General features: G+C 33.8%; 1 protein-coding gene across 1 annotated transcript in view; it reads right to left on the bottom strand.

Annotated features, from left to right (window-relative positions):
- Window positions 1–5839, bottom strand: part of LOC125648868 (glucosamine 6-phosphate N-acetyltransferase-like) — a 73212-nt gene extending 67373 nt beyond the window's left edge. Inside the window, exon 1 of the mRNA XM_048875899.2 lies at window positions 5711–5839. Coding sequence (XP_048731856.1) covers window positions 5711–5719 — 9 coding nt within the window. The 5' untranslated portion in view covers window positions 5720–5839. The remainder of the gene's footprint in view (window positions 1–5710) is intronic.
- Between the last annotated feature and the right edge of the window lie 5813 nt (window positions 5840–11652).

The raw sequence follows: 11652 nt of genomic DNA on the forward strand, positions 1-11652 counted from the left end.
GCAACTGTCTAGTTTTAAGGCTGAAAGAGCTTAAAACAACGAATTACTAAGAGGTATTTGATATTTTTATTTCTATAAACTTATGGTACGGTACTGTTATAACAAAATACACAGCTTTACACAGATAAGACCACCGATGATCTGAAAGTTTGAACTGGTCACGTGACTGTCACTTGAAATGGCAGTGACACGGTTATTTGTAATCATCAATTTAAAATCAAATAATTTGGATTAAAACAGGTGAAATAATTTATATGTCGTACAGCCTCATAACTACATATGTGTGATGATTTAATAGCGTTTTTACGAGATGGGAAAAAATATTGTAATTCGGACCATACAGCTTTAATTATTCTGTATAACGAAAATTTGTGATTTTCTGATGTTAAAATATACTTCCGTTTTTTTTATTCACTGGATATAATAAAAAATCTGGTAAACTATTATTACTGAAAAAGTTTATATTTTTCAAAGATAATCAATTATTTATGATTTAAAAATTGTTGTCAAGGGCAATAACTCCTATGCTGGAATTTCCTCTACTGGATGTCTATTATACATTGGTTTCCCTAATGTCCACAATTAATCTATAGATATTTATGAATTAGCAGTTTTTTTAAAACTGTTAATATTTAAATTTTGTCATTTCAACAAGTTTTTATCTATTTTCATTATTCTGTTTAACGTTAAACAGAATAATAAAAATCGATCTAGTTTGCCAATACAACCTATCATTGGGTCAAATGCTGTCTGACGTGTTTCATACCGATTGTTAGACCGTTCTTGGCACACTGATTTTGACTGCGGATAACTCAGTTTACCTGATCAAGATATAGCCGGGCTCATAGCGGGTGTGACCGATCGACAGGGGATGTTTACTCCTCCTAGGCACCTGATCCCACCTCTGGTGTGTCCAGGGGTCCGTGTTTGCCCAACTATCTATTTTGTATTGCTTGTAGGAGTTATGAGATTGATCACTGTTCGTTATCTTCACCTTTCACCTTTTATAATAAGTGATTTGAGGTCCTCATTTTCAACTATATCAACATCAGTAATGACATGTCCAGATGGACTATAGTTGAAAGAAGATGAAGAACACATAGATGGATTAAGTATAAGATGGTCTATATCTAGACACAGCAAAGTTTGTTTATACCGAGCAAAGCTCGGACGGGCCGAAGGCCCGTCCCGCAAAGCAAGGCTCTAAAGGTAATACGTATATAAAAGAAAAAAGTTAAAATCAGCAAAAGAAAAAGAGATAATCTCTATATATGTTCACCGAAATTTTCGTGATCCATATGGGTGTCGCCATTTATTTTTTCATTACCTGCTTCAACAGTTATTCGTTTTTTATTTTGAATGCCAATAACAGAAGACTCTGACATGCAATTCGTAATTTAAACACCCAATTTGCTCAAAGTGAATAATATAATTATCATTGTAACAGGTTTTAGCAAATAAATACATATAAAACCGTAATACGACTAAATAGATGAACGAGTTCATGAGTTTCTTTGAATAAGAATATACGATAAAATTACGGTTACTTTTTTACGATTTTCAATTTATTGGTTAATTTTGTTTAGTGTTAACGGCCTTTTTCATTGCATACGGAATGTATTATTATTGTTTATAATTGTTTGCTTTGAAAAAGAGAAATAAGTCGAGGCTAAATGTGACGTCAAAATGCACAATTTTCCAGAGGGGATATTTATCAGCACAGTTTGACATACAAAGGGGGTGTAGACAAGGGGACCCTATAGCACCATATTTATTTCTCATGTGTGCTGAAATTCTTGCAATATTGATAATACAAAACAATAATATTAAAGGCATATGTATAGAAAACACAGAACATAAAATATCACAAAATGCAGAATCTGATGATACTTCACTAGCCCTTGATGGTTCGTTCACCTGAATCCCTATTTGAAGCTTTTATTAAAAATACCATCAAATTTTTCTCTAGCTTTTCTGGTCTAAAGATTAATACTTCTAAAACAAAAATCATTTGGATTGGTTCTAAAAAAAATTCAGATCAAGTCTTTCATCATACAAGATGGAAATTGGATTGGGGATCTACAACCTTAAAAATTTAATCTATTAGGTATTCTATTCTCTGTTGATCTTAGTGAAATTGATGACATAAACTTTGGACTCCAAATTCCAAAAATTACTGCACTTATTGAGCAGTGGAATAGAAGAATTCTCACTCCTATTTGTCGAATTACAGTCATTAAAACTCTGCTAATCCCAAAATTAAATCATCTGTTTAGATCACTTCCTATGCCATAAAGGGAGACAATTTCATATCTATGTAAAATAATGTATGGATTCCTATGGAAATCTAGTATAGATAAAGTCAAGAGGTCTGTGATAACACAAGACTATCAGGGGGTATAAAAATGGTAGATATAAACAACTTTATTATATCCCTGAAATGGTCATGGATTAAGAGACTTACAAAATCTTGTAAACTGTGGATGAATATATTTTTTGCAGTCTATGGAAAAGATATCTCAAAGAAATTATATGACTTTGGTGACAGTTTTATTGTAGAATGCTTACTTAAAGAAAATAATACATTTTGGAAGGATGTTTTGAATTCTTGGCTTTCCTATGTGAAAATTAGACAGAATCCTCCAAATTTAAAAAGCAATTTTCAAAATATTCCAGTGTGGTATAATTCTAATATAAAAATAGCTGGTAAACCAGTTTTTATCAAAGTCTGGCATGAGAAAGAAGTTAAAGTTATTCAAGATTTTTTTTATGATGATTGTAATTTCTTAACCTTAGATAAATTTCAAACCACTTACAATCTCGAAAAAGTGTGTAATGAAATATAATAGCATTATAAAAGTAATTTCAAAATACTTAAAAACTTTGTCTATTGATAGACATTCAACCAAAAGAATCCTTAATCCATGTTTGCCAATATTTTTTTAACCTGTTTTGTTGCATGAAAAATGCTCCAAAATCATTCACAATCTTTTGAATGAAAAAGAGGATATCCCAACTTCTGTAGGCAAGTGGAAGGCTGAATTAATTCCACATGGAGTAGATGATTTTTCTGTGCAAAGTGTGTTTAAGATTTGTTTCAAAACAACAACTGATTCTTCAGCTCAATGGCTACAGTTTAGAATTTTACATAGAATCCTTCCTGTTGGGTATTATCTTAAGAAAATTAATGTTAAAACATGTGACTGCAGTAGATTTTGTACAAAAAATGTAGAAACAATGATACATATTTTTACTTCATGTGATATAATCCAAACATTGTGGAGTGAGTTGAGTCTTCATATATACAGAAAGACTTCAGAAAGAGTTGGTTTTAATGTGTCCAATATCATATTAGGTGAATTTCCATTGTCTTTTAATAACACAGTTATTAATTTTATAATCCTAAATGTCAAACAATACATATTTACTTGTTTAATGCAGAATAAAGAACCAAACTTGGTTGGATTATTATGTCATGGTTTAAATACCATGTGGAAAAATATGTTGCAATCCAAAAGTTTAAACTGTACAGCTTTGATAAAATGTGGACCAGATGGAAGTTTATTTTTGATTGATTTGTCTTTTATTAGCTACTTTTCACTTGTGTTTGTCGTTTTTTTCTTCTTTTTTTTCTGTTTTTTTTCTGGGGTTTTTTGGGGGTTTTTTTTTTGTACAGCAAGTAACCACAGATTTAATTATTCTATTAATGAATGAATGAATCAGTGTGAGAGGGTAGTATATGTATGTATATATGTGACAAAAATCGAATAAATTATAAAAAAAAAAAAAAGAAGAAGAAGAAAAAAAAGCAACCCATTTGTAAAATTGTCTGTTTTTGTTTGAATAGTGTGTAACATTCGAACGATTATAGTTCTACTTAAAAAATTATAGTTTGCTTATTCACATTTACTTTCACTGTCTGAAACAAGACGTTTGGAAACTTTGTAATATTTAAATAATAGGAAACCATGGACAATACTGACGAAGAAATAAGTTTTCTAGAAGAGAAAATTAAGGAACTTTCTAATGAACGTATGAGAATTAAAGAACATAGGGCACAATCAACACCTGGGACTGTGAGATACTCAGGCATTGGAGGGTCTGGGCGTAAAATAGAACATGATGCAGAGGAAAACTATGAGGCAAAAGGAGGAGGACCTAACTACGATTAATGCTCAGATAGAACATTCATATGAACTTTATGAAAGAAAAGACAGGTCTCAGGTGGAAACTACACCAGTGGTGTCAACCCAAAGCAGCGGGACATACACAGCATGCATCCATACAGAATTTCAGTTTTGGAAAGACATACAAGTCTTCTAGTACTCAGACTGAGAATCAGTCTACTGAGGGACAAAAGAAAGTCCTCAAGAAACGAAAGTTGCATACAGAATAAATGACAATGATTTTAAGACTCTGACACAGACAGAAAACTGTTTACAATTGAAACATTGTAGTTTACTTAAGGATAACTATAATAATAATGATTTTTTTTTAAATTGTTTGTTTCTTTGTTCCATATGCAGGGTCACATATATTTCGGAAACGTGGGTAATGTAATGAAAATTCCTTTGATTATGTAAATGAGGCAATCAGGGTCAATCAAGTCTTGTTAATGATTCTATTCCTTACAAGTATGTTGTACATTGTCTCAAACATTTTGGAGACTTGAATATGATTCAGCAGAATTGAGTGGAGGTATAAATAGAAGGCATTTCTGCGTATCTGAGTTAGTCTGCTGGTAGACGGAGAAGAGAGAAGATCACATCTCGAATCCAAAATTTAGGTAAGGTTTATTGTCTCATATGTGGGACTTCAAATTACTGCGGGTGGACCATTTGAGACATTATATTCCTTCAGAAGATAGCCCAGGAGCAAAAGCTTAAATAAATAAAGGGACTTGTAGTTTGAAACAGCGTCTGAAACAGACCAGAGGTTGAAACACTAGCCTAGTGATTAGACTAGGCAAGGAATAGTTAGAGAAAAATCATATAATAAATCAATAAGGAAATAATCATAGTGTTTGATTCAAATTGATTATCATCGTTTAGAACTATATAAGTTTAATGCAATCAATTATCATTTAGAAACGTAGGAAATGTTAAAGAAAAATTATTATCCGTGGAAAAATTGAACCCACGTACGTGCTATACATGTATATGTTACAGGTATATTTAAACAGTGATATATTTAACGTCTTAAAGATTACAGTGAAATTCATTAGAGACTATTTTGAATATAGAAGTCAATTACTTAAAACTACATAAAATTGATGTAAACATTATTCAATGATGTTCAATAGGCCTTTCTCCCAATTATTGTAATTGTGTTTGTGCCAATAAATATTTGTGTATACATATGAATAGTGCTATATACATATATATATTATATATATTATATATTATATATATATATATATATATATATATATATAAAGCACAAACAAACAATTATAACACCCAACCTTACGTTTACCCCTAGGATCTAAACGATACACACACACACACACACACACACACACACACACACACAGCGTCAACAGTCACTGCTAAGTAACAGAGAACACACTCTTATGTCGTCGGAATGTAACAGAGTAAATTCGGTTGGTTCCAAGAAATGTAATGACACAAGTACACGTTTAAATATGAATTACAATATAAAAACCTGACAATATAAGACAGGAAAGGGTAGCTGAATAAAGTATCGTTACCGTCGACATATTTAATTCGAAGTGCCACGTCACTCTTAAGTCTTTTCCGATCGCATCAAATCCAAAAAATATTCGGGTATCGTGTCCATTCGTCTTATATTTGCATTTGGCCCGAGTCCGTTCGTCCCCACTCTTAGCAGAGAATAGTCATGCAAATTATTTGGGTTTCATAGGGGACAAGTGACACTAATGCATTTTGATATTCTTTTTATGCTTATTACGTACATATTACTTTGCTTTTTAGCTCACCTGAGCTGAAGGATCAAGTGAGCTTTTCTGATCACATTTTGTCCGTCTGTCAGTCCGTACACATTTCACACTTTAGTAAACTTTTTAGTACATTTTTAGTAAACTTGAAATCGCTTAACTTTTCTCAAATCAATAACATCAAAACCTATGACTTTTCAACACTTTACACGACCATTCCTCACGATAAATTAAAGACTAGACTTTTTGACATCATGGACAGTTAATTGCTTCTTCACCATAAATGGAAAACAAAAATATTCATATCTAGCGATCAGTCATCCAAAAATTACTTTGTTAAGGTATCTCCATCCTCATGTGACTTATCAATATTAATTGGTTAAAAGTGGGGAAAACTTTATCAATTTCCACTCAGTATAGTTCAATTTAATTAATAACCAACGAAATTAAGCTTTGCGCATGATAGAAATATATCTTTTTGAGGAATTTTATTCACTGGATATAATAAAAATCTGGTAAACTATTATTACTGAAAAAGTTTATATTTTCATAGATAATCAATTATTTATGATTTAAAAATTGTTGTCAAGGGCAATAACTCCTATGCTGGAATTTTCCCTACTGGATGTCTATTATACATTGGTTTCCCTAATGTCCACAATTAATCTATACATATTTATGAATTAGCAGTTTTTTTAAAACTGTTAATATTTAAATTTTGTCATTTCAACAAGTTTTTATCTATTTTTATTATTCTGTTTCACGTTAAACAGAATAATAAAAATTGATCTAGTTTGCCAATACAACCTATCATTGGGTCAAATGCTGTCTGACGTGTTTCATACCGATTGTTAGACCGTTCTTGGCACACTGATTTTGACTGCGGATAACTCAGTTTACCTGATCAAGATATAGGCCTTTCCGAAAACGTGAGTTATCTCTCTTTGTATTCTTACATTTAGTGTGAATATGACAACTTCCGGGTAGTAACACACTCAGGCTGCGCATATATTATAAAAGTTATATTAGTATGGGTGTTGTTCAAAATCGTAAACAGTTGAAATAATTTGTACGAGAGAGTAAGAAAATGTTAATGGAAACAAAAACGAATTTCTTGATCGAGTCGGCTGTGATTTTTCGGGGGGGGGGTGTTAAAAATAATTTGTACGAGAGAGTAAGAAAATGTTAATGGAAACAAAAAGGAATTTCTTGATCGAGTCGGCTGTGATTTTTTTTTGGGGGGGGGTGTTAAAAACTGAATTGGAAATCACGCAGACATTCATTTGTTTACATATGTCTCCAATAACGACTGACATAATTATTTTGTATGAAATCAGAACAGAACTTCTGATTCTCAAGAGATGATGGTATCTCATCAACTCAAAGCTCGGGTTTTTACGAGGATCGACATGTGCAAAGATCTTGCATAACATGCCCCCCCCCCTCTCCAAAAAAAAAATCAATTAAATTAGGAAATCAACGCTCTCATTGTGTGTGTGTGTGTGTGTGTGTGTGTGTGTGTGTGTGTGTGTGTGTGTGTGTGTGTGTGTTATATTCTCAAATGTACTTTCTGAGGGAAGGTAAGTTTAACCCCCAATAGAATGCTTTTGACGTCTCTGTATCTTCCCTCTTTTATTTGTTTTAGCCCCCTTGAAATGTAAGTGATTATATATAGGCACGTATCGTGTCATAACAGAAATTGCAATGACAGATTTAGATCCCCCCTTTTCGCCACAAATTTACAAAATAATTTGAGTAAAACTCCAAATATTTTACCCCAAATGGCTGTATTTACAGGTACACACTCTTGCCGACTATAAATTCAGGGCGTTCAATTATAAGTTATTTTATTTTCAAAACAATTGTATGTGTAAATGTCAGTTTAAAGATGGTTTGTGACGATGAATTTCTTTATGGTTATACTTGTATTTGAAACTGTATAAAATTTGTGAGTAGTCAGCTGGAAATCTGTCAGTGGACTCTCACTTATAAGTACAGGCTGGGATAAATTTTACTCGCCAATCAAAGAGATGGACATTTTCAAAATCCAGAGGTGTCAGTCCGACATACCTAGACGTTCATCGTGGCAGAACTGTTATCGCTGAATGTACTACATTGATATTGAACAAGTAACTTCTGATATTTTATTATAAATCTGACTATTGAAACACGGACTAAAGATCCTGATGAAATGTATGCAATATATAATATATACTAATTTCAGTCATAAAACACGTGAAATCCTGGAAAGTGGGAGGGGGAAGGGTAGTTAGAATAATCTAACTGCGTCTCATGACAGGCCCGCCGTAGGAAATTACATCACTTTAACGATAGAACATTCTATCGGGGAGGGGGGGGGGGGTCCTCCTCTACTTATAACATTAATTTTCTATTATTTTTACATGCAAAGTTGGTTATTTTCACGTGTATGAAGTAAACTTATGCATTGGGATTTTTTATTAACGTTAACATATTTGTTGGCATGATTACTGTAAAATTATACAGCAATATCTTTGCGGTCTTCTGCACTGTTGATAATGACGCTTCTCGAATATACTACCCGGAAGTCTTAAACTACTGTTACGCAAGGGCACTACGCTCCGGATTGATAAGGAAAGATAACTCATGTTTTCGGATTGGCCTATAGCCGGGCTCATAGCGGGTGTGACCGATCGACAGGGGATGTTTACTCCTCCTAGGCACCTGATCCCACCTCTGGTGTGTCCAGGGGTCCGTGTTTGCCCAACTATCTATTTTGTATTGCTTGTAGGAGTTATGAGATTGATCACTGTTCGTTATCTTCACCTTTCACCTTTTATAATAAGTGATTTGAGGTCCTCATTTTCAACTATATCAACATCAGTAATGACATGTCCAGATGGACTATAGTTGAAAGAAGATGAAGAACACGTAGATGGATTAAGTATAAGATGGTCTATATCTAGACACAGCAAAATTTGTTTATACCGAGCGAAGCTCGGACGGGCCGAAGGCCCGTCCCGCAAAGCAAGGCTCTAAGCAAAGCAAAGCCCGAGGGACCGTGAGAGCGGAGCTCTCCCTATAGGTAACACGTATATACATGTTTAAAAGGGAAATATAGGAAAATAATGAAAAATTAAACCATACCTATGGAACTTGAAAAGTTTGGTACCAATGGCGTCGATTCGAATATTAGCGCGTGGACATGTATTCCTCCATTTTGAATCTCGTCTACCCTAGTTCACGTCGTTCTGAGATGTTACATAAAATTCGTAAAAGCATGTAAATCTTATTTTCTTAATCATATATAATCACTCCACGATTAACGCCATGTTTTTTGTTGTGGTTCAAATGCTATGTTTGTAAATTTGCTATATAACGACGCTGAATATGACGTCACAATGTACTGTTTACATCAATTGCGTTATATTTCCCGCGTTCAATATATAGGCGGATCAAATGTCCAAAATTAGGATGCTTTGATACAGCTCCGTCCGCGTGCTAACTTCGGGTTGTTTTTTGTCCTGTTTTGGATATAGATACTAATGCCAAAACTTTTTTGCTTCGCCCTTAAACACGGTCACGCCGTAAAACATAATATGATTACGGTGTGACCGTTGGGGCGAGCGCATCATATCTGACAAAAGATTGAAAGTTTTCTACTTTCAAATCTATATATCTATATCGACATATTTTTTTATCACGATATATCTCAAATGAAAAGGGGGGAGGAACGTTGTACTTATGTTTACGGTTTTAAAAAAAATCAGACGTCCGGTTGTTTGCGAGGTCATCAAAATTTACGGAAGCAGCCGAACGTATGCCTCATGCAATCGGAACATCACTCGGCCTATTACGGAAGGTTCCGATTGATGCCTCATGGTCTGGCGGAAACATATATGAAAAATATACTTCAAAACATTATTATTACATTTTCAAAATTTGATATTGAAAACAAGGAAAACTGATCTGGTTCACTGTCTTGCTCTTCTCGCCAAAGTAGGAACCAGTTTAGCAGGAAATGCAACGAGCGTGTTGTGACGTAGCCTGGTAGTTGTGACGTGACTGTTTACATTTCTTTAGACAATTTTAAAAAGAAAAAGAAAGGGGGAAGAATATGATTGCCATCCTTTCCGATCAAATAAGAAAGGTTTGTAATACAAAGATTTTTTTTTATTATTATTATTTTACGAATCGAACCATCCGCCATTTTGTACTAGGGACTTCTGGGATTGGCGTAAAAAAAAAAATTCTTGTTAGAGGTTGAGATTCAGCTCGGATTATTTCCCGCGCTCTAGTCATTAGAGCTCGCAGTACGAGCCAGCGCTCCGCGCTCGCTCGTGCGCTCGCTATTACGTATATACATGTTTAAAAGGAAAATATAGGAAAACAATGAAAAATTAAACCATACCTATGGAACTTGAAAAGTTTGGTACTAATGGCGTCGATTCGAATATTAGCGCGTGGACATGTATTTCTCCATTTTGAATCTCGTCTACCCTAGTTCACGTCGTTCTGAGATGTTACAAAAATTCGTAAAAGCATGTAAATCTTATTTTCTTAATCATATATAATCACTCCACCATTAACGCCATGTTTGTTGTGGTTCAGACGCTATGTTTGTAAATTTGCTATATAACGACGCTGAATATGACGTCACAATGTACTGTTTACATCAGTTGCGTTATATTTCCCGCGTTCAATATATAGGCGGATCAAATCCTGCTAACTTCGGGTTGTTTTTGGTCTGTTTTGGATATAGATACTAATACCAAAACTTGTTTGCTTCGCCCTCAAACACGGTCACGCCGTAAAACATATTACGTATATAAAAGAAAAAAGTTAAAATCAGCAAAAGAAAAAGAGATAATCTCTATATACGTTCACCGAAATTTTCGTGATCCATATGGGCGCCGCCATTTATTTTTTCATTACCTGCTTCAACAGTTATTCGTTTTTTTATTTTGAATGCCAATAATAGAAGATTCTGACGTGCAATTCGTAATTTAAACACCCAATTTGTTCAAAGTGAATAATACCGAGCGAAGCTCGGACGGGCCGAAGGCCCGTCCGCGAAGCAAGGCTCTAAAGATAACACGTATGTAAAAGAAAAAAGTCAAAATCAGCAAAAGAAAAAGAGATAATCTCTATATACGTTCACTGAAATTTTCGTGATCCATATGGGCGCCGCCATTTATTTTTTCATTACCTGCTTCAACAGTTATTCGTGTTTTATTTTGAATGCCAATAATAGAAGACTCTGACGTGCAATTCGTAATTTAAACACTCAGTTTGTTCAAAATGAATAGTATAAGTATCATTGTAACAGGTTTTAGCAAATAAATACATATAAAACTGTAATACGACTAAATAGATGAACGAGTTCATGAGTTTCTTTGAATAAGAATATACGATAAAATTACGGTTACTTTTTTCCCCCACAATTTTGAATCCATTGGTTAATTTTGTTTAGTTTAACCGCCTTTTCATTGCATACGGAATGTATTATTGTTGTTTATGATTGTTTGCTTTGAAAACGAAAAAGTCGAGGCAAAATGTGACGTCACGATGCACTGTTTACGTCGTCTTGCGTTTTATTTCCCGCGTTCAATGAATAGGCGGATCCCGTAAAACTGTTGTCCCCATATAAACCCCTTTAATACTGAGATGTTACTGCGTGTTTAGCGCAATGAAAATTTCATTCAAAATATATATTTTTAAATGAATCATAATCTATCGTACTTAACGGAATTATG

Source organism: Ostrea edulis, chromosome 5, assembly GCF_947568905.1.
Source record: "Ostrea edulis chromosome 5, xbOstEdul1.1, whole genome shotgun sequence".
NCBI classification, from domain to species: domain Eukaryota; kingdom Metazoa; phylum Mollusca; class Bivalvia; order Ostreida; family Ostreidae; genus Ostrea; species Ostrea edulis.